Here is a 24,688-nt window from a genome sequence, read left to right as displayed (position 1 = left end):
CCTTAAACAACCAGTAGAGGACTTTATTTCTACAGGATATATCAGTGTGAGAGAGTGTATGGTGATGAACCGTACAGTGATGAGCTTCATCTTTTCACTGTATCTTTTCCCACTGCTGCTAATGCTATTACAGGACAGCTGCATGCACTCAGAGACAATGTTTTTAATAAATCCATTTTATAACATTCACAGTGTATGTAATGTAATGCAGTAACGTATAGTGAGAAGTTTACTATTTAAGTCCTGTATCTAAATTAGAGTTAAAGTTCACACAGTGAGGGTTTAAAACTTAACTTCAAACCTCAAATATAACCACAGGATTAATCACTATTCAGATGTTACACAATAGTTCTGTGAAAAAGAAAGTACACCCGCCTTCAATTCTATGGTTTTATTCATTAACGTCCAAATAACAATAGCATCCAACTTCCATAAACAATCTAATAGCCTCCGTTAATAAGAAGTATACAGTCAAAATGAAACAAACTGTAGGAAAGCTGGGAAAAATTTATACATGGTTCTCTTAAGATCCCACCATCTCAATGAAGTCATAGTTCCCGTTTCTCTCAGTATACTGCTCCGGGTGTGTGTTCATGGTTTTTACTTAGCCGTTTATATCACGTCACTTCACTTTCACTTTTATATTGAACTCATTTTCAGTTCTGCTTTTTTTTTTGAGGAATTAGTGGAAGAAAATGAATGACTGTTGGTTTACTGGACATTATCTGCTTTGTGAAAATTAAAAATGTCCCTAAAGCTTTGACACCTGGAAATAAAAGTGACCCTTTTGTCTTCCTGTGTGTATCTGGAAAATCTCACATCTATCAGTAATCACATTCTACTGTAAATGCACAATAATTCTGATGATGAATCTGCAGTTTGTTAACTTCCTGTTCGGTGTGTTAAAGGACCCAGACTTTGGTGTTTTTCGGAGCAACACACACACACACACACACACACACACACACACACACACACACACACACACACACACACACACACACACACACACACACACACACACACACACACACACACACAAACACTTGTACACTAATGACTGCACCTCTAATGACCCCTCTGTCAAGCTTCTGAAGTTTGCAGACGACACCACACTGATCGGCCTCATTCAGGACGGGGACGAGTCTGCTTATAGACTGGAGGTTGAGCGGCTGGCTGTCTGGTGCAGTCTTAACATCCTGGACCTGAACACACTCAAGACAGTGGGGATTATCTTGGACTTCAGGAGAAACCCCCCTGCTCTCCCCCCACTATTCAATTCAATTCAAGTTTATTTGTATAGCGCTTTTTACAATAGACATCGTCTCTAAGCAGCTTTACAGAACATAAACATAGAGCAGAAGGTAAACATAATTAATGATAAAGGAAATAACAAATAATAAAAGTAAAAGAATTAACAGAATAAAAAATTCAAGATTCTTATTAGATATATATCGTTCACAATCTGTCCCCCTATGAGCAAGTCTGAGGTGACTCAGGCAGCAGTGGCAAGGAAAAACTCCCTTAAATTGGTAAAGGAAGAAACCTTGAGAGGAACCGGACTCAAGGGGCACCCATCCTCATATGGGTGACACTGGGGGTGTGATTGTAATATACAGTCAAACAAATGTTGTATTTGGACTTCAGATCTCCTTAGTATCACAGAGTCTAACTGGAGATGTCTCAGGATTCTTAGAGTCGGCCTTGGCTCAGTGGACTGTCCAAAGGCTTCATCCCACAGAGGACGTTGGGAGCTGGTACAATGTCTGGATGCCTCGGGATGGGTACAAAGAGAGAAGCAGTGGAGAGGGATTAACATATCTGCTGTTCATAAAAATGTGCAGGTCTGATGTACTAGTGCATGATACTATAGGATGTATTATGTGTGTGTGTATGCCTGACTAAAGAGATGAGTTTTTAATCTACATTTAAACTGGGAAAGTGTGTCTGAGCCCTGAACACTATCAGGAAGACTATTCCAAAGTTTGGGAGCTAAATAAGAAAACGCTCTACCACCTTTAGTAGACTTAGATATTCTGGGAACTAACAAAAGTCCTGAGTTTTGTGATCTCAGAGAGGGTGAAGGATTGTAACTTCAGAGTGAGCAAAAGGGCAAAGACACTCACTCTGGCCCCCTCACATCCAGCACACACACTCTTCGAACTGTTGCCATCTGGTCGATGCTACAGAGCCCTGAGCACCAAAACGAACATACATAGGAACAGTTTCTTCCCTCAGGCTATCCATCTGATGAACACTTAACATACATCTGATGAACAAACTCTATTCTTACATTATTTACTCACACTTACTTATTTATATTTCAATTTGCACATCTATATTTCAATTTGCACATTTATCCACTGTACATACAACTGCATTTATTATACAGTATATGTGTTCATGCCTTATCAATGCCATCCTGTTCTTACACTGTGGAGCTACTGTAATAGAACACATTCACACTCATATGTGAAAACATACTTGGCAATAAAGACCTTTCTGATTCTGATTCTGACACACACACACACACACACACACACACACTTCATTATGCACATGGTGTACGTGAGCAGATCTCAGTGTTCCCTTTCGGAACTCAAGCTGCATCAAAACGCTATGGGAACGCCCTCTGCGTGACCGTGCTCTGAACCACGTGTGTAATCTGACCAGTAGGCGTTGGGACGTGACGTCATCAGTGGATGACGTTGCGTAAACAGGAAGCTACAAATGGCTGCGAGATGGACAAGACGCTAGCTTCTGCTCGTTCAGGTAAGCGCTGTTTTTACAGCAGATACCATGTTGCTGATCGAGTGATGGCTGGCAGAAAGAATTTCCGTAAATGTGTTTTTCCCTGTCCCCGTTTCATTACCGGGAAGGATTCGCATGATCGGTGTGTTGTTTGCTTTGGAGTGGAGCATGCACAATCGGCTCTCGTGGAAGTCGATTGCTCGCATTGCAGCCGCATGGCTATGCGCACGCTTCGCTCCCGGAGAGCGCTCTTCGAGGAGAGCACTCTCCCTCGCGGCTCCGGTCCCGCTCTTGCCGGCGCTCGTGGGGCTCGCAGGTAGATTTAGCAGCGGGATTGGAGGCGGATGAGTCCTCTCCAGCCTCGTCTGCTGAATCGAGCTGCGGCTTTCGCGGAGAAGCGGGCCTGATGGCTGCTTCTTCTCCTGGCGCGAGCAGCGCAGCATTACATGTCTCTCCCTCCGAGGAAGGAGAGCTGATGGATGCTAGCGAGCCCCTGGGATCCTCACAGCCTGTGCTGTATGAGGAGCTCCTCGAGGTCGTGACACGAGCCGTAGCCAAGCTGGATTTAGATTGGCCAGTGGAGCAGCAGAAGCAACGCACACCCAGTAAGCTGGATAAGCGTTTCCTGCGCCCTGTGTCACTTCCTCAGCGCCGGAGCCTGCCATTTTTTCCCGATCTGCACGCCGAGGTGTCCAGATCCTCGAAAACCCCGTACTCTACTCGCACTTCTCCTAGTCACTTCTCGCTTTACGCGAATGTGGTTGGGGCTAAGGCATGCGGCTACGGGGCGATACCACGTGTGGAAGAGACGCTGGCTAGCTATCTCTCCTCTAGCGTAGCATCATCGCTAAAAGCGATGTTCCCTACTAAGCCGCTACATGCTACGTCGGCCTTAGTGGGGAAGGCTTACGCAGCAGCAGGTCAAGCCGCGGGCTGCCTCCACACCATGGGCGTATTGCACACATACAAGGCTGACCTTCTACAAGATTTGGGTGAGGAAATTAGCTCCGGGACCGCTGATATTGAGGAGTTGCGCCGCACTGCCGACTTGACTCTTCGGGCCACGAAACACACGGTGCGGGCCGTTGGTCGGTCCATGGCGGCCCTTGTGGCCACTGAAAGGCATCTGTGGCTCACCTTGTCCAACCTCCCGGACAAGGATCAAGCTGTGCTTCTTGATGCACCGATGGCTTCTCCTGGACTGTTTTGCGACACTGTGAAAACGATGGTCGTGAACAAGTTCCAGGAGTCTAAAAAGCAGTCGGCTGCATTTCAGCAGTACCTCCCTCGGCGATCTCGTGGGGCTGTTCGGTGGCAGCCCCAGCCTGGTCCTTTCGGGCACCACGAGGCCCAGAAACAGAGCATGGCCACCCGATCTCCGTGGGTGGGGCCTAAGGGCCCAAGGCGATGTTCTGGGCCCAAGAAGGAGCAGGATGACCTGAGGGTCGCCCTCGCCTTTGATAAACGGGCAGGGGTGCATAGACCCTGTCAGACTACGGTTGGGGGGATGGGGCACACCTCACGTTACGGTGCCCATCCCTCCCCTGCACCACCGAGGCGCTGGGCCATTGGCTCTGCCACAAGATGTGCTCCAGAGCACGGCCCCCTGCCAGCAGGTACCTCCCTACACTTCCGCCCAAAGTCTCGGTACGGATGGGGGCGACCCGACGCCTCTCAGGAGGTATCACCGGGCGCAGTATGTTGCTCCGGCCGTTCAGGTCATGGAGGCCAGTCTGGCAGCCCTGCCACAGGATGTGCTTCAGGGCACAGCTTCCCTCCAGCGGTTCACTCCCCACCTTTCCACCCGAAGGTTCGCTGTGGAGGGGGAGGGTCCGCCGCCTCTCGCGAGGCGCCATCAGCTGCAGGGCTTGGCCCCAGCTGCTCTGAGTGGGTCAGAGGCCAGCCTCGAGGGGCTGGTTCCCCTGAGGAACTTTCTGACAGCTTGGGAGGAGCTGGCAGGAGTCTCCCTGTGGGTCCTGCGGATCATAGAGGACGGCTATACAGTTCAGTTTGTGTCCTCTCCTCCCCGTTTCAACGGGATGTGTCCCACCCTGGTGAGACCCGAGCAGGCTCTGGTCCTGGAACGGGAAGTGCACACACTCCTGAGGAGAGGAACCATCGAGGTGCTTCCCCCCTCTGTTCGGGAGTCAGGTTTCTACAGCCCGTACTTTGTCGTTCCGAAGAAGGATGGTGGGTTGTGTCCCATTCTAGATCTACGGTCCTTGAACCGCTCTCTCAAGAGGCTCAGCTTTAGGATGCTCACCCTCGAGGAGGTCGTGACTCAGATCAGGTCCGGGGACTGGTTCGTCACATTGAATCTGGAAGATGCATACTTTCACGTTTCCATCCTTCCTGCAGGAGGTTCCTAGGTTTGCTTTCGGGGGCGAAGCTCACCAATATTGGTTCCTCCTGTTCGGCCTAACCTCGTTCAGGAGAGTGCGGGAAGGCCAGCCACTTACTGTGAAGCAGTTCCAGAGACTGCTAGGGCTCATGGCAGTTGTGTCCAGTGTAATCCCGCTTGGCCTGCACATGAGTCCCCTCCAGTGGTGGCTCTGGGGCAGGGGGTTTTCTCTCAAGGGCAACCCATATCGTTCCATCAAGGTCTCGCAGCGTGCCCTTCGAGCCTTGGAGGTTTGGAAAGACCGAACGTTTCTGTAACAAGGCCCCATGTTGGGGGATCCATGTGTGGCCACTCTGTCCAGGGTCTGTGGAGCGGCCCACGTCTCTCGTGGCACATAAATTGCCTGGAGATAATGGCGGTGTTTTTGGGGTTAAAACATTCCTCCCGGACTTGAGAGATCGCCACGTATTGGTCCACTTGTACAATACTGAGGTGGTCTCCTACATCAACCACCAAGGGAGCCTCTGATCTCGCCCTTTGTACAGGCTAGCACGAGCGATCCTCTTGTGGTCTCGGGACATACTCCTCTCTTTGAGGGCCATTTACATTTACATTTACAGCATTTGGCAGACGCCCTTATCCAGAGCGACGTACATAAGTGCTTAAATCTCTAACATTGAATACATTAATGCTGGTTCACTAGGTTACATACTTAAGATACCATGAGTTTAAAACATTTGTTCAAAGATACAATGAAAAAGTGTCAAAGGTTTTTTTTTTGTTTTTTTTAAATGTAAAAGATAAGGAAAGAAGTGCTAGTTGAAATGTTTCCTGAATAAGTAGGTCTTCAACTGCCGCTTGAAAATAGCCAGTGACTCAGCTGTCCGGACCTTTAGGGGAAGTTCATTCCACCACCTTGGTGCCAGAACAGAGAAGAGTCTGTACAGAGAAAAGGTATACTTGCCTCTTACCCTGAGAGATGGTGGAACCAGTCGAGCAGTGCTGGTAGATCGGAGGTTGCGGGGTGCAGTGCGAGGAATGATGAGGGCTTTGAGGTAAGAGGGAGCTGGTCCATTTTTGGCTTTGTAGGCCAGCATCAGTGTTTTGAATCTGATGTGTGCAGCTACCAGAAGCCAGTGGAGGGATCGCAGCAGCGGGGTGGTATGCGAGAGCTTTGGCAGGTTGAAAACAAGCCGGACAGCTGCATTTTGGATCATTTGCAGAGGTCGGATTGCGTTCATAGGTAGACCTGCCAGCAGTGCATTGCAGTAATCCAGTCTAGAAATGACAAGAGACTGAACAAGTACCTGAGCAGTCTGTGTGGACAAAAATGGCCGAATCTTTCTAATGTTGTAGAGAAGAAACCGACATGAGCGAGTCACATTAGCAACATGAGAGGAAAAGTACAGTTGATTGTCCATGGTTACCCCAAGGTTGCGAGCTGTGGCTGAAGGGGAGATCAGATCGTTGTGCAAGGATATAGCAAGATCATGACCTGGGGATGAATCACTTGGGATGAACAGCAGTTCAGTTTTGCTAGGATTGAGCTTTAACTGATGAGCAGTCATCCATGATGAAATTTATGCCAGACATGCTGATCCGGTCAGAAGCTGTGGCATCTGAGGGTGGGAAAGAGAAGATAAGTTGTGTATCATCAGCATAGCAGTGGTAAGAGAACCCATGTGATGAAATAACTTCACCAAGAGAGTGAGTATACAGGGAGAAAAGAAGAGGACCAAGTACTGAGCCCTGTGGGACACCAGTGGAGAGTCTGCGTGGAGCAGATGTCACTCCCCTCCATGTTACTTGATATGAGCGTCCTTCCAGGTAGGAGGCAAACCATTCCCAAGCTGAACTGCAAATCCCAAGACTCTTGAGGGTGGATAAGAGAGTCTTGTGGTTGACCGTATCAAACGCTGCTGAAAGGTCAAGAAGGATAAGGACGGATGACAGTTTGGCTGATCTAGCAGTATGTAGCTTCTCAGAGACATCCAAAAGGGCTGTCTCTGTAGAGTGAGCTGCTTTAAAGCCAGACTGGTTGGGATCTTGGAGGTTGTTCTGTGAGAGATAGACAGACAGTTGATTATAGACAATGCGTTCAAGAATTTTTGAAAGAAATGAGAGAAGTGATATCGGTCTGTAGTTACTGATGTCTGATGTATCCAGAGCAGGTTTCTTTAGGATGGGAATAACCCTTGCTCTCTTGAAAGTAGTTGGTACCTGACCAGATGCTATGGATCTATTGACGATAGTGGAAATGAAGGGCAAGAGGTCTTGTGAGATGGTCTGGAGCATAGTGGTAGGGAGTGGATCCAATGGGCAGGTGGTAAGATTGCAGGACTGGATGAGTCATAAAATCTCTTCTGCTGCCACTGTTGAGAAATATGACAACGAAGGTGTAGGGGAATGCATACTCTGAGATGTAAGTGCAGTCGGGGCTGAAGTGAAGGTCTGGCAGATTTCCTCAATCTTCCCCTGGTAGAAAGAAGCAAAGTCTTCTGCAGTCAGGGAGAATGAAGAAGGTGGAGCCGGGGGGGTGAGCAGAGAAGAGATGATGTTGTTAAATTTCCGAGGGTCATGTGAGGAAGCTTCAAGCTTTTCCTTGTAGAAGGAAGTCTTGGCAGAAGTCACATCTGAGGAGAACTTGACAAGAAGTGTTCTTTAAAAATCAAGATCTGCATCAAGTTGTGATTTCTTCCACTTTCTCTCTGATGATCTTAGCTCTCTCCGATTGTTGCGCAGCACATCTGAAAGCCAAGGAGCAGAACAAAAAGTTTTCTTGGGTTTAGTGAACATAGGGCAGAGGACGTCCATAGTTGAGGAAAGAGATGAGAGGAAAGTATCTGTGGCTGAGTCCATGTGTAGTGAGGAAAAAGACTCAGTATCAGGAAGGGAAGAAAGAATGCCAGAAGCTACAGATGAAGGGGAGACAGAGTGAAGTTTGCGGCGAGTAAGAGCGAGGGGGTGAGAGGTAGTTTTAGGTAGGATAGGTAGAGTGATGGTGAAGGATACCAGGTGATGATCAGAGATGTGTAGTGGGGTAGCAGTCACGTCTGTAGCTGGAGAAGGACGGGTGAAAACCAGGTCCATGACCACCTCCTTTGTGTGTGGGGATGTAGCTGTTGAGTGTGAGGGAGAAAGAGTCGAGAAGAGACAGGAGGGAAGAAGAATGTAGCTTGTCAGAGGGGAGGTTGAAGTCACCAAGCACTGTCAGGGGGGGGGCTATCGGAAGGGAAAGCACTAAGCAGTGAGTCTATTTTCTCCAGGAAGTCTCCTCGGGTACCAGGAGGGCGGTAGACAACAATGATAACAAGGTTGATAGGAGAGCTAACTGAAATGGCATGGAATTCAAAAGAAGAGATGGTTAAATGAGAGAAGAGTAGAGGTGTAAAGCACCATTTCATTGACAACAATAAACCTGTACCACCACGCCTGCCTGTTTCTCTTGGTGAGTGAGAGAAAGCATAGGCAGAGGATAAAGCAGCTGGTGTAGCAGTGTTCTGTGGGGATATCCAGGTCTCTGTTAGAGCAAAAAAATCAAAGGAGTAATGGGAAGTTAAAGCAGAGATAAAATCAGCTTTCTTTTCAGCAGACTGACAATTCCAGAGCCCACCTACCACCACTGTTTGAGACTTACACAACAGAGGAGGGTAGATGAGGTTACTGGGATTGTGACCTCTGCTCTGTGGATGAGAGCGTCTGCGAGAGAAGGCCTTGAGTACAGAGATGGGTTTAATGCACATATTTGTAGTCAAACAAGAATGAGAATTAAGGTATGGTAGAATATATCAAGCAGTACTAGACACTAATGTTAGAGAGAGATTCTGACCTTCAATTTAAATAGGTAAGCCCTGCCCTCAATTCACACCTTAAGGGAGACTGAAACTACTCCTGATTAATCAGCTGAGAGAACAACAAAGACCAACACTATAAAAATCAACAATGGTATAGAATATAACACAATTCAAATCGCACTACTCTAGAACAAAGTGAGTTAAGCAGATAGTATACAAAAGACAGGAACCTACTTTACCAGAAGACAATATAATCAAATGTAGAGAGTTAAAGCACACTGAAGATTAGGCTGGTTCACCTTCAATTTAAATAGGTAAGCCCTGCCCCCAATTCACACCTTAAGGGAGACTGAAACTACTCCTGATTAATCAGCTGAGAGAACAACAAAGACCAACACTATGAAAATCAACAATGGTATATAATATAACACGAATTCAAATCACACTACTCTAGAACAAAGTGAGTTAAGCAGATAGGACAGGAACAGGAACCTACTTTACCAGAAGACAATATAATCAAATGTAGAGAGTTAAAGCACACATTTATATCCTGGGACGGTTGAATGTCAGAGCAGATGCCCTGTCGAGGCAGGGGCCGAGGCCTGGGGAATGGCGTCTCCATCCCGAGGTGGTGGAGTTCATATGGCGGAGGTTCTGCAGAGCCCAGGTGGATCTGTTTGCGACCCGGGAGACCTCACACTGTCCCCTCTGGTTCTCCCTCTCTCACCCAGCCCCGTTAGGTCTGGATGCCATGGTGCAGTCGTGGCTGAGGCTATGCCTGTATACCTTTCCCCCGATCGCACTGCTCCCTGGAGTTCTGGAGAGAGTTCGCCGGGTTGGAGTCCGTCTCCTCCTGGTAGCACCCCGATGGCTGGGCAAGCCATGGTTTGCGGATCTGGTGTCCCTACTCGGGGGCCCTCTCACAGGCGGGCAGAACCCTGGTGCACCCCCCGCCCAGAGCTGCGGAGGCTGTGGCTGTGGCCCCTGAAGGGGCACAGTTCATGTCGGCTGGTCTCACTACCGAGGTAGTAGAGACCCTTCTCCACTCCAGAGCTTCCTCCACGAGGAGGTCGTACGCCGCACGATGGCGACTGTTTACGTCGTGGTGTGAGCACCATGGTCTGGAACCAGTTAACTGCCCGATTGGCTCAGTTCTGGAGTTCTTACAGGAACAGTTTGCCGCATGGTTAACCCCCTTGACCCTGAAGGTTTATGTGTCCGCAATCGCGGCATTTAGCACCCCGCCGGCGGGGCAGTCGCTGGGTAGGCACCCATTGGTGACACGTTTCCTCCACAGTGCCCAGAGGCTGAGGCCCGGGATGCGACCCAGAGTGCTTGTCTGGGATCTGGCAGTTGTGTTGGCGGCTCTATCGGAGCCCCCCTTCGAGCCATTGATCGAAGTGGCCCTTAGGTTTCTATCTATTAAGACCACCTTCCTCTTGGCGATTTCCTCCCTGAAGACGATCGGGATCTGGAGGCCCTGTCCTCGCCTGGAATTTGCCCCTGGCAGGGCCAGAGTGTTTCTCTATCCGAAACCTGGGTTTCTCACCCCGCTGACCTTTGTCAGGTTCTATGACATTGACCTTAGAGCCACCCTGGGCTCCTCTGTCCTACGTGCAGGGTCTGGTCAGTGTGGCGTGATTGGACACTCGTTCCCATAGCGTTTCGACACAGCTCAAGTTCCGAAAGGGAACGTCTCTAGGTTACGACCATAACCCTAGTTCCCTGAGGAACGAGACGCTGTGTCTCTGTGCCACACTCCCTGCATCCCTCTCTCACAGGAGCTAGCGTCTTTTCCATCTCGTAGCCATTTGTAGCTTCCTGTTTACGCGACGTCATCCGCCGATCCCAACGTCCCAACGCCTATTGGTCAGATTACACACGTGGTTCAGAGCGCGGTCACGCAGAGGGCGTTCCCATAGCGTTTTGATGCAGCGTCTCGTTCCTCAGGGAACTAGGGTTATGGTCGTAACCTAGAGACGTTTATAACGATTTATAATCCCGCTCTGTGTTTATAATGATTTTTAACCCCACTCTCAGTGTTTATAATCATTTAAAATCCAACTCTGCATTTATATTGATTTATAATCTCACTTCTGTGTTTATAATGACTTATAATCACACTCCCAGTGTTTATAATGATTTATTATTACACTCCCAGTGTTTATAATGATTTATAATCACAGTCTCAGTGTTTATAATGATTTATAATCCCGCTCCCAATGTTTACAATGATTTTTTTTATCCCACTCCCAGTGTTTATTATGATTTATAATCCCACTCTCAGTGTTTAAAATGATTTATAATCCCAATCTCAGTGTTTATAATGATTTATAATCCAACTCTCAGAGTTTATATTGATTTATAATCTCAGTCTCAATGTATATAATAATTTATAACCCCACTCTTAGTTTATAATGATTTTTAATCCCACTCTCATTGTTTTTAATGATTTATAATCCCACTCTCAGTGTTTGTAATGATTTAAAATCCCACTATCAGTCTTTATAATGATTTATAATGCCACTCCCAGTGTTCATAATGATTTATAATCCCACTCTGTGTTTATAATGATTTATAATCCCACTCTCATTGTTTATAATGATTTATAATCCCACTCTCAGTGTTGATAATCATTTAAAATCCAACTCTGCATTTATATTGATTTATAATCTCACTTCTGTGTTTATAATGATTTATAATCCCACTCTGAGTGTTTATAATGATTTAAAATCCCACTCTCAGTGTTTATAATGATTTATAATCACACTCCCAGTGTTTATAATGATTTATAATCACAGTCTTAGTGTTTATAATGATTTATATTCCCGCTCCCAATGTTTACAATGATTTTTTATCCCTCTCCCAGTGTTTATAATGATTTATAATCCCACTCTCAGTGTTTAAAATGATTTATAATCCCAATCTCAGTGTTTATAATGATTTAAAATCCAACTCTCAGTGTTTATATTGATTTATAATCTCAGTCTCAATGTATATAATGATTTATAATCCCACTCTTAGTTTATAATGATTTTTAATCCCAATCTCAAAGTTTATAATGATTTATAATCCATCTCTCATTGTTTTTAATGATTTATAATCACACTCTCAGTGTTTGTAATGATTTAAAATCCCTCTATCAGTCTTTATAATGATTTATAATCCCACTCTCAGTGTTTATAATGATTTATAATCTCACTTCTGTGTTTATAATGATTTATAATCCCACTCTGAGTGTTTATAATGATTTATAATCCCACTCTCAATGTTTATAATGATTTATAATCCCACTCTGAGTGTTTATAATGATTTATAATCCCACTCTCAATGTTTATAAATATTTATAATCCCACTCTCAGTTTATAATGATTTATAATCCCACTCAGTGTTTATAATGATTTATAATCCTACTCTCAGTTTATAATGATTTATAATCACACTCTCAAAGTTTATAATGGTTTATATTCCCACTCTCAGTGTTTATAATGATTTATATTCCCACTCTCAGTGTTTATAATTTTTTATAATCCTACTCTGTGTTTATAATGATTTATAATCCCACTCTCAGTTTATAATGATTTATAATCCCAGTATGTGTTTATAATGATTTTTAATCCCAATCTCGCTGTTTATAATGATTTATAATCCAACTTTCAGTGTTTAGAATGATTGATAATCCCCCTCTCAGTGTTTATAATCATTTAAAATCCAACTCTGCATTTATATTGATTTATGATCTCACTTCTGTGTTTATAATGATTTATAATCACACTCTCAGTGTTTATAATCATTTAAAATCCAACTCTGTGTTTATATTGATTTATGATCTCACTTCTGTGTTTATAATGATTTATAAATCCAGTCTCAGTGTTTATAATGATTTATAATCACAGGCTCTGTGTTTATTATGATTTATAATCCCACTCTCAGTGTTTATAATGATTTATAAATCCAGTCTCAGTATTTATAATGATTTATAATCCCACTCTCAGTGTTTATAATGATTTATAATCTCACTTCTGTGTTTATAATGATTAATAATCCCATTATGAATGTTTATAATGATTTATAATCCCACTCTCAGTGTTTATAATGATTTATAATCCCACTCTCAGTTTATAATGATTAATAATCACACTCTCAAAGTTTATAATGATTTATATTCCCACTATCTAGTGTTTATAATGATTTGTAATCACACTCTCAAAGTTTGTAATGATTTATAATCCCACACTCAGTGTTTATAATTATGTATTATGTTTAGGTCTGGATACATGCTTGGCCAGTCCAACACCTTTACCCTCAGCTTAATTATCAAGGCATCGTTTGTATTGGAGGTGTGTTTGGAGTTGTTATCATGTATGAATACTGCCCTGCAGCCCAGTCTCTGAAGGGAGGGGATCATGCTCTGCTTCAGTATGTCATAGTACATGTTGACATTCATGGTTCCCTCAGTGACCTGTAGCTCCCCCAGTGCCTGCAGCACTCATGCAGCCCCAGACCATGACACTCCCACCACCATGCTTGACTGTAGGCAAGACACACTTGTCTCTGTACCCCTCACCTGGTTGCTACCACAGACGCTCCACACCATCTGATCCAAATACGTTTATCTTGTTCTCATCAGGCCACAGAACAGGGTTCCAGTAATCCATGTACTTAGTCTGCTTGTCTTCAGCAAACTGTTTGTGGCTTTCTTGTGCATCATCATTAGAAGAGGCTTCCTTCTGGGGCGACAGCCATGCAGACCAATTTGATGCAGTGTGTGGCATATGGTCTGAGCACTGATAGGCTACACCAACCCCCAGCCACTCCACACCCACACCTTCAACCTCTGCAGCAATGCTGGCAGCATTCGTACGTCTATTTCCCAAACACAACTGCTGGATATGACACTGACCACGTGCACTCAACTTCTTTGGTGGATTATGGCGAGGCCTGTCCTGAGTGTAACCTGTCCTGTTAAACCACTGTATGGTCTTAACACACCTGCTCCCCATTCACACCTGAGACCTTGTAACACTAACAAATCACATGAAACCGGGGAAAGAAAATGCCTAATTGGGCCCAATTTGTATATTTTTACTTATATTTATATATTAGAGCCATATGAAGATAAATAAAGATTCTTATATTTTCTATAAAAAAATCTAAAATTAAGTGTAAGCATGGACTGAATACAAAAACCTTTACTTAATTAGACTGCGAAGCAGATTGTAACCTTATATCCATTTAACAGTGTGAAACCATGTCATCTCACACACACACACACACACACACACACACACACACACACACACACACACACACACACACACACACAAACACACAGATAGCAATCATTACACATAATCTATACACACAGACACTGTATTAGGAATCATGTGGAAACAGCACACAGTATAATATCTTGCAGATACATGTCAAGATCTTCAGTTAACATTCCATTAAAAATCAGAATAAAGAAAAATGTGATTTCTGTAACTTTAACCACAGCTTGTGGTTGGAGGATTTGCAATAGTTGTGATTCAGAGATATGTAGAATGAAGTGAACCGGTTCCTCACACAAAGACTGAGAAATACAATCTGTTTATAGGTCATTTGTGTCTTGACTGTTGTTTGTGTGAACAATTTTAAGGTTAGTTGTTTAATACATAATATGAACCTGTTTGAATATGATGCTCTATTAGACACACAGGATTATCATACACATGCTTGAATCAATTAAGAACAGATGTTACAAGTTCAATTACTTGCAATAAAAAAAGGATCACTTACTAAATGTTATAATGATCATGGTATTGAAAAAACAAACATAACATGGTATTGAATATTGGAAAGATCACAGAAACCATTTTCATTCATCAACATGCTTACATTATGAGCTGTTAGGATTACAGTAAGTGCTAGAATTCATACTTTACCTTATTAATCATATGCAAAATCTTAGAGTAAATTAATCCACTTTAACTTCAAAAAAGTTTTATTTTAAACTCACTTCCAAAAAGTGAAATTCCCATTGTGGTGCCCAATGTCACTCCAGTCCCTAGAAACTTTGCTTCTATTTTAGTTGGGCTAACACTCACACCAGTGTCAATCCCCAACCCCAGCTTTGCCTGTACTGGACCAGCTACAGCAGATACACTTCCAAGCTCCGCTACAGCCATGGCTCTTGCTTCCCAGCCAACAGCCGTAGCCCTGGCAGAAGCATTTGGACCGTTAGCTTCGACAGCAAATATGCTCCACGCTGCTCCAACTCGTCCTACACCAGCCTCAGCTTTGGCTTCAGCTTTAGGAATGCGCTTCCCAGGTTTATTTTCAAAACCACTAGCGGACGTCTCCGTGCCAGCATACAGACCATCAGCATACACGTCTCCTTCTCTATCAAAGTTATCAATTATCTCGAGGACACCCAGTGGTCCAGTGACTGCAATATATTTAGAAATAATAAAAGATTAAAAGAATGAAATTGATTTACATCACACTGCTACGCATGGTCATGACATCGTATTGTTGAATGATCAAGCACACTTTTGGTGTTTATGTGTTGAAAGAAAGATGAGGATATTATTAAAAGAGAATCTACATTTGGTCATCAGGTACAGTAGTTTTAGCTGACGTTTAATGTAGTATTTAGTTTGGTGTCTGATTTAACACACCAAATAGATGGAAAAATGGCTTTTCTCAGAAAAGAAGCCACAGCACAATGGTTAGTACTCTACAGAATATAAAGCACTAAAAGAAAGAAAGAAAGAAAGAAAAACGTGATGCAGACACGAAATTAGCTTCCTATTGAAATACATTAGATCGAAAGTGAGGGAAAAAAGGGAAATGCGTCTCCACGAACACGAATCAAATAGATTACATTTCGTGACCTGTGTGACGAACTGCCGTGAGACTGGGTTGTTCAAACACTGATCCTCTAAGTGAATCTCATGACACAAATGATACACTGATTCAGACACTGATCCTCTAAGTGAATCTCATGACACAAATGATACACTGATTCAAACACTGATCCTCTAAGTGAATCTCATGACACAAATGATACACTGATTCAGACACTGATCCTCTAAGTGAATCTCATGCCTCAAAGTTGGAGTGAATCTTCGTCATGAATAAACAACTCTTGATCTTGACTGAAAGATTAAATGAACTAAACACTGATCTCACACAAAGCTCTTAAGCATGAGCTCAGCTGTTCAGAACAGTATATGTCTGTCCGTGTGTGTGTGTGTGTGTGTGTGTGTGTGTGTGTGTGTGTGTGTGTGTGTGTGTGTGAATCTGAAACAAAAACCCTCATGAAGTGAACTCTCAGTTCATTAACAATTGTGCAGTTCCCCCACACACACACACACACACTCATTGTTTTTACCAAAGATCAATTGTATTTGTTTATTTATTAATTTGTCTGTTTGTTTGGAATTTTTGATTTATATATTTTTTTAATTAATAAAAACTTTTTATTAAACTTTTTTACTAATATATATTTTATAATATATATAACTTTTTTATTAATATATATATATATATATATATATATATATATATATATATATATATATATATATATATATATATATATATATATATAGTTTATTGGCATAAGTTTGGTGTTATAATAATAATAATAATAATAATAATTATTATTATTATTATTATTATTATTAGTAGTAGTAGTAGTAGTAGTAGTATAAAATAAAAATATTATTAAGTAAATAATTCTTAATTTATTATTATTATTATTATTATTATTATTATTGTTGTTGTTGTTGTTGTTGTTATTGTTGTTATTCTCTGAACCTCTCTGAGTCTACTTTCTCACAGACACTAGATGGCGTTGTGTCTTTGCAGGAAAATTCATTCATTCGTTCACTCATTTTTTACCGCCTATCTGAACTTCTCGGGTCATCTCAGAGGTCATCGGGCATCGAGCAGGATACACCCTGGACGGAGTGCCAACCCATCGCAGCGCACACACACTCTCATTCACTCACACACACACACACACACACACACAATTTTCCAGAGATACCAATGAACCTACCATGCATGTCTTTGGACCGGGGGAGGAAACCGGAGTACCCGGAGGAAACCCCCGAGGCACGGGGAGAACATGCAAACTCCACACACACAAGGTGGAGGCGTTTGCAGGAAAATATAACACTTAAATAAAACGCTACTGACTTCATTCAGTCTGGGAGTTAAATACAAATTTGTACCTAACATTATTACATTATGTATAATTACTATAACATTATTAATAACATTCTTTTCCACTTTAGTTCTTTAATTTAACCTGTTATCGCACACGAACGATCGGACGAAATTGTATACAAAACAAAAAGTGATACAGCTCCCACATACTTTAACACACAGGGGTGAGCCTGGTCTCATTGGAAAGAAGTGATTCTCTAGTTTCAGATACAAGTGTCAGATTGATTCTAGGCCTTACTGACACAAAGTTACAGAGGCTAGAATGGAAAATTTTGATTTTCGCCTGAGGTTTTTAATTTATCTTATTTCTCTGGAACATGTTAGGTAACATTTAACACCTGAGGGTCATAGCCACATGTCTTGGCTTTCACCAAAAAAAAAATCAAGTCAAAAGACCCAAAAATGGCTTCAATAACACTATTTTTCTACGGACATGTCCATCCGGTCATGTGTTTCTTGTTTAATTGTTTACTGTATAACTTTGAATTAAAAGACTGCATGCTCAGTTTAAATGGCCAAAAACCAGCACAGCCTCTCTCTCTACTATTCTGCTGTGTAAAGAGGCCTGTAACCTGACACCCTGAGCTGTGAGAGTGTGAAAAGTTCAAGGATTGCGCAATAAACCCATCGCGCACGATTTTCGCGCAGAAGCCAGCATTAGAGAGGCGGGTCGTGGCATACCGTTGGAATCGTCTCCTTATTGGCTAAAGAGCTGTATAGGTCCCGGCCAATTTCATTGCTATTGGAAGGAGTAATTGTCAGTCAAAGGCGGGTTCCCAAAAATGATGTCTGACCTCATTGGCTTCTCAGCCGTCTATCTCTGCAATACAAGCACCGATTGGCTTAAGTGAGGGCTTGTTTGATTCGTTACGCCCTGGGCTATAAATATGACGTAAATTTAGAATTTTTGAATACCCCAATGAGAAGTTAGAGCCGAAACAAAGATGGTGGCGCACCACTGTTTCCAATTTTTCGGAATATTTGCGGCGCGACCAAAGCGTTTTGGATTAAAAGGCTTACAGATTTCAGTTCCTTGGACCTGTGTGGATTTTTGTGGAATATTTGTTTTGGAATATATTACCCCAGTGAAGAAAGGGATGCGTCTAAAGGTAAGGAAAAACTGGTCTAGCGCCACCTAGGTCAGTTTTCTCCCAAAAATTTTTTCTAAGAGTATGACGGCTATGAATCATATTATGCTTTGTGCGTGGGCTTAAAAAAATATTGAGAGTATAAACTTTACTAGAAACATAAGTTTTTTCGTGTTTTTAGAGGATTTAATGCTTAAAAGTTACAATGAAATTATGCAGCTTCAGCCCCTAGCGGTAGTGTTTCACCGGTGGAACGGTGTTCAATACCTTACACTAGACTCCACAAAACAGCGGATATACACAAAATAACTGAATATTAATTTTTGTCCTTTTTGTCCATATTTATTTATTATCTATCTAGATGACCCTTCTAACTGACCCTGATCTGTACCCTTTTTGTGGGTGGGGCTGTTTATTATGTTCATGTTTCCTTCATATTTCTATTCAGAATGAAGAACTTTAAATATAAACAGCAGTTCAGTAGAAGTGGAAGAGGTTTACTCACTTGTATAAGATCATCATATTGCCTTTCCAGGGTCTCACCAAGAAATTCACTCAACATTAAATTGCGTATGTTCTAAATAATAGAAAAATAGACATAAACATTCGACTAAATAAAATGAAATACTGTAAGCATTTAAACATTGATGTTGAATCATTTTTGTTGATAACACACAAAGCTTTTTTATACGACAGTTTTATACGATCGATCATGGATTATTTTTATCTAATGCTTCTCTTTGTTCAGTAACTGACTATCACCCATTGCGATAGGACTTCAAAATACAATATTTTATTATTTCTATTTAACTTACCATGTCACCGTAGTTACATGGTGTCTGTGTATCTCCCTTTTGACTCTTAGACTCGCTGACACTTTTCTTCAGGTAAGAAAACTGATCTCCAAATGAGGTTGTGTTGAGTTTTACCTTTAGAATTAAGAGAAAAAAGCAGAAATAAACATTTCCATATATGTTCATATATTTCCATACGTGTATTCATCTATATAACACTAACTGTCTCTGTGTGTTGTAGCCAGTGAGCAGTGAAACAAGAAGAAAGACAAGTCTTTAAGCTTTGGTCATAGTAACAAGAATAGCTGCATTTATCAGGCCTGCATGAAGAAACTGCATACACTGAAAGAAAAGATAAAGGACTTTTAGAAGAATGAGAATATTAAAAATTGCTATTACTTTTTAATTAAATAAATTGTACTAACCGTTGCTGTCCTTCAGCTCATCCAGCTTCTTCACCATTGAACCAGAATAACACGCATCTATATAAATCACCATCTACAAACATGGACCAAGATTTAAACAAATTCTGATTGTGAGCTCACAAACATGAGACTTTCCAGTCATCACCACACACTTGATAAGGGCACATGTAAACCTACACATTCAGGTAATTATCTAATCAGCCAATCATGAGGCAGTATGTAAATAATATATGTGTAATATCTAAAATCACACAGATACAAGTGAAGAAAATAGATCAAAATCAGAATAGATCAAAATCAGCGATCTTAGTGGTTTCGACTGTGGCATGTTTCCATAAGGTGAAGAATGTTCTTTAACCTCATGTCACCCTGGTAACATTCTGTACCTGACTGTTAAAAACCAGCACATTCTGTACATTCTCCAGAGTTGCAAATAAAACACCTTTTATTTTGTAACATTATAGAAACAACAGTGTATTAGGATGAGCACATTAATATGAACCTGTGATTTACAGCTGCACTACTGTCAGAGCTGCTGGTATAGAAAATCAACCAATCACAATCCAGAATTCATCAGCACTATGATGTAATCTGTTATTTCTGTGATATACATTATAATAGAAAAAAGAGATATGGAATGGTAGAAAGAAAAGGAAATAAATTTAAAAGTATAGTAAAATGTCTGACTTTAAAATACATACCTTTGAAAATTTGCCTGCCTTTGCCATTGCTGTCACTGTATTAATGAGGTCATCTGCATGAAGCTGTAACAGAAAACATCTGATTGTTACTAATCCTGATCTCAGTATTATATAGTATTAGTATCTAGAGACTTCTTGTGTCCAGTTCTTTCATTCTTTACATAAATAGCAGGTAAAGTAAAGTCAGTGCTCAGATGTTTATCTAACTGAGAGCCGTGAGCAGATTTGGTGACGTACGTCAATTATCTTCCCATTAGATAATTAAAATCACCCGAATGTTCTTCATGACAACAAGATGATCAGATTTATCATAAATACAGTTGGTAGTTTTAATTTGCATCTAGATCAGCACATTTAAACCAAAATAACATTTAAACTTCTGATCTTCCTGGGCCTTAGACTGCCAAACCCCATCCTCCTCCTCCACATTAATATCCTCCTCAGGAGAATCAAGTCATTTCTATACACAGAGGCTAATAAGCTCACTTCCTTCTGTTCTATCTTTGAACAACATCCAACTTCTTCATCTGATCCAGAATGCAACTTAATTCTTACATGCACTAAACTCTAAATACAGTAGAGAAAGAGATAATTTATTGAACTTACGTTAGAATTTGGAGAGCTAAATGATCCCTGACCTCCATGGTCTGATAGGTAGATGAACACAGTATCATTTCTGCCACTGAAAGAGAAGATTTGTTACAACATTTAAACAGCATGCAAGGTGTTTTATTCAGGAAGTATTGTTTCCTTGTGTCATGTACAAGTCTGCAAATGGATCAGAGACCCTTCACCTTGGGGCATTCTTTACAGGAATATTACAAGAAAACCAGTATAAAAGTAAAATACAAAGTTTAGGAGATGCTTCAATTTATAGCAGGACATCAATCTCAAACAGTGTGAAATAAAGACCAAATCAGAGTCAAAGTCGTTTAAAAGGATCTTACAAAGTCCAAGTTAAAGCTCAATCTACTCTCCCTTGGCTCTATGTCCAGTCATGTTCCTGTGCCGTAAGGCTCAACGATCTACCTCAATTGAGGCCTCGCACCGGCTTCAGTCATAGAGGAAACTGAAGCAAGAGAATTCTCAGCTTACACTTACACTGCCCTACAAACCATGGTGGTTTTGCACACATACTTGGGTGATGGGTTTAAAGACATGGGCCGCGAGCTCTGCTAAGCTACAGACTTGGCCTTCTGTGCCACAAAACAGACATGTTATGGATACCATAAAATGTACAGAATCGAATTTGACTCTTGTCCTCCAACCCTTTTAAGGTCTGTCATACACAAACACAGAACAAGCCTTGTTCCTCTAGCAGGAGCTGTGGCCACTCCTGGACCAGAGTGATCCAGAGTGATTCAGGTTTTAACAGTCACAAGAACGCAACTCCATGTGGTCTTTGAGGACAACAACCTCCAGTCGGAAGTCATGGCAGCCACATACTGAGATGTTGTGCTTGCCCATATGAGGTCCTTGAGCCCTAATAATTAAATTAATTTTGACTTTGTAAGTTTATGTGAAAATCATATTTTATTCAATAAAACAATGGCTGAAAGAACCTGAACAATATAAAAAGTAAAATTGACCTAATGGATAGAAATACAGTACCTTTGTATGACTTTTTTTGCTCCTGTTTTCTTCACAGCAGATGAATCTCCACGCAGTACAGCAAGAAAGTTTTTAGCTGTAACATCCTGATAATGGACCATTTAAAAAGGTAGATAACAAATCACAAAAAAGGAAAAACAATAAAGTATAATGTGAGTATTTAATGTTTGTGTGTATAGAATACATTACCGCTCCAGTGTAGTCCTTTGGAACCCCAGTGTAAACATTTGGTCCATTTGGTACATTAATGATTTTACCCTTATCAGGGTTTCTGCAGAAAAATATCACACGTTATTATGAATATTTATTCATCATATCATTATATAACTGGTGACACAGTGATACAGTGAGTAGCTCTGAAACTCACAGCCCCACATACAGCTCCATAAGGTACTGACAATGTGGACTTTCCTTTAGGTTCTCCAGACTTTTTGACAGTTGATGGACTGGATTATATAAATTGCCCCAGGGGTTGAATGAATGTGTGAATATGTGCATGCTGACCTGTGATATTTGTACGTATCAGGGCCAAAATAGCAGTTGTGTGGTCCTCATGACCTGGAGTCTGAATGTTGGTTTACTTTTTGGGTCACAACATATAGAAGTTGGTGAAGTCCACACAAATGTTATTTATGCTCTGATACTTTGAATAAAAATAATAGAATTTATTGTGCTTTATTTTTCCCATGACTATAACACCAAATTCTCGTTGCTGACCCAACAGAATGACCCTGTAGTTTATGTGAACATTTTTACTTCTACTTCTAATCTGTAAAACTCACTTTTCATGATCAGCGATGTCGTCATACATCATCACTACAATCTGTTCATCTGGAATCCCATTCTGGTGCATGACTTGGTAAGCGTGACACACATTGGCCTGCAACAGAAACAGTAAATATAGTTATGTAGTTTCAAAAAACTAAATTATGTTAAATGATAATATAACAAAAGTTAGAGAATGTAATTTAATGTATTAGGTATTATATTTTTGCAAAATATTTATTTTTCTTTGTAAGCAACCTATTTACAAAAACCCTGCAAAAAAGCTTCTGATTTTAATATTCTCACCTGATCACCGTAGTCTTTCCAACCTGAAGAATCCGCTGCCAGGAGAACCCAGTGTTTCTTGAGAACTTCCATATTGACTACAAAGTATTGTAAATAAAATGGCATGTGTATGTGTGTGTGTGTGTGTGTGTGTGTGTGTGTGTGTGTGTGTGTGTGTGTGTGAGAGAGAGAGAGAGAGAGAGAGAGATACACTCACAGAAGATAAATACTGTAAATCTGTAAACACAATATTTCCGATCTGCTGCTCGCTGCTTAAAAATCTGATTATTAAAAATAAGTTATTTTTGTCTTAGTTTTGTTTCCTTAATAATTAAAGTTGTATTTCCTCCACAGTATCAGTAACTTTATCACACCATCATTCAGTATTGTACTGTGTCACACACTGTGTCTTATTATTTACAAAATTACTCGGTATAAAACATGGGGTTATCTAAACTTCTTAAAAAATGGTTTTATTTATATTCTGATAAAATCTAAAAAAATATATACATATTCCTTAACAATTACATCAAAGTAGAAATGTATTGATTCGTACCTCATTTCTCTCCTGCACTTGCTTCTGTTCAGCGTGTGTGTGTCTGCTAGGGTATATATATACTGTATAATAAGGAAACTTTCTCTTTTTTTTTTATGCCCTGGACTATAAAAGAAACGACATTTTTCTGATAAACAAGAAGTTAAAAATCGTGACTAAAATAATGCTTATATAGAAATTGAAAGCAAGTTGAAGAGATTGTTCTTAAAATGTTCAGCCACGTCTTTGAGCAGGTACGTACGAGTCACCTCACGTTTTTCCGCCAGAGTTTGTTGGCCTTTCAGTCGCATTTCAATCTTCTTCAGTGCTTCATCCATAGTCTTCCTCTTCTACAAATGTAATCATCATACACAATATTAGTACAGCATTAATATCCAATCTATAAATCTAATATGTGGTTACTTGTGGTGGGGATGTGGTAGCTCAGTGGTTAAGCTGTTGGGCTACTGATCGGAAGGTCATGGGTTCAAACCCCAGGTCCACCAAGCTGCCACTGCTGGGCCCCTGAGCAAGGCCCTTAACCCTCAGTTGCTCAGTTGTAAGTCACTCTGGATAAGGGTGTCTGCTAAATGCCGTAAATGTAAATGTAAATGTAACTCTAAACTTCAGTTCCCAAAAATTCAGGGCAAAGAAACTCATAAGAGAAAGAAAGGCCTCAGTCATAAATGTTAAAAAGGAGCGTAAATGGTAAAAAAAAGTAAAAAGTTTAACTGTTATAGTAATAAATGGCCACTGACATTAAATTAATTTTGGATAGATAGATAGATAGATAGATAGATAGATAGAGTATCTGACAAAAGTGAGTACAGAAGTAAGTACACCCCTCACATTTATGTAAATATTTTATTATATCTTTTCATATGACAACACTTAAGAAATGACACTGTGTTCCAATGTAATGTAGTTATTGTTCAGCTTGTATAACAGTATAAATTTGCTGTAAAAAAAACAACAAAAAAAAAACCTCAACACACCCATTAATGTCTAAACTGCTGGACACAAAAGTGAGTACACCCCTAAGTGAAAACGTCATTGTACCCAAAGGATCAATATTTTGTGTGGCCACCATTATTTCCGAACACTCTTGGGCATGGAGTTCACCAAAACATCACAGGTTGCCACTGAAGGTCCTCCAAGATGACATCACAAAGCTGGTGGATGTTAGAAACCTTGTGCTCCTCCACCTTCAGTTTGAGGTTCCCCACAGATGCTCAGTAGGATTTACATCTTGAGACATGCTTGGTCAATCCATCACCTTTACCTCAGCTTCTTTAGTAAGGCAGTGTTCATCTTGGAGGTGTTTTGGGGTTGTTATCATGTTGGAATACTGCCCTGTGGCCCAGTCTCTGAAGGGAGG

The 24,688-nt window shown here is 41.3% G+C and overlaps 1 protein-coding gene and 1 long non-coding RNA gene across 2 annotated transcripts; one reads left to right on the top strand and one right to left on the bottom strand.

Moving 5' to 3' along the window:
• The first annotated feature begins 2,726 nt into the window (after positions 1 to 2,726).
• On the top strand, positions 2,727 to 14,692 carry LOC125145378. Its single transcript, XR_007143761.1, has 2 exons — positions 2,727 to 2,772; positions 13,154 to 14,692. It is a non-coding gene; the product is annotated as an uncharacterized LOC125145378 (long non-coding RNA).
• A 3,825-nt stretch (positions 14,693 to 18,517) lies between these two features.
• On the bottom strand, positions 18,518 to 23,388 carry LOC113649214 (legumain-like). The gene is made up of 11 exons (XM_047817824.1): positions 23,332 to 23,388; positions 22,797 to 22,873; positions 22,508 to 22,605; positions 21,915 to 21,996; positions 21,726 to 21,811; positions 20,721 to 20,796; positions 20,115 to 20,177; positions 19,414 to 19,486; positions 19,212 to 19,330; positions 19,010 to 19,123; positions 18,518 to 18,771 (listed from the first exon to the last, which is right to left on the bottom strand). The coding sequence occupies exons 2-11, from the start codon at positions 22,866 to 22,868 to the stop codon at positions 18,616 to 18,618; spliced, it is 939 nt and encodes a 312-aa protein (XP_047673780.1). The 5' UTR covers positions 22,869 to 22,873; positions 23,332 to 23,388; the 3' UTR covers positions 18,518 to 18,615.
• Positions 23,389 to 24,688: the final 1,300 nt, after the last annotated feature.

The sequence above is a fragment of the Tachysurus fulvidraco genome, chromosome 8 (genome assembly GCF_022655615.1).
Source record: "Tachysurus fulvidraco isolate hzauxx_2018 chromosome 8, HZAU_PFXX_2.0, whole genome shotgun sequence".
NCBI classification, from domain to species: Eukaryota; Metazoa; Chordata; class Actinopteri; order Siluriformes; family Bagridae; genus Tachysurus; species Tachysurus fulvidraco.
The sequence above is the reverse complement of the archived record's forward strand: the minus strand, read 5'-3'. Positions and strand labels throughout refer to the sequence as shown.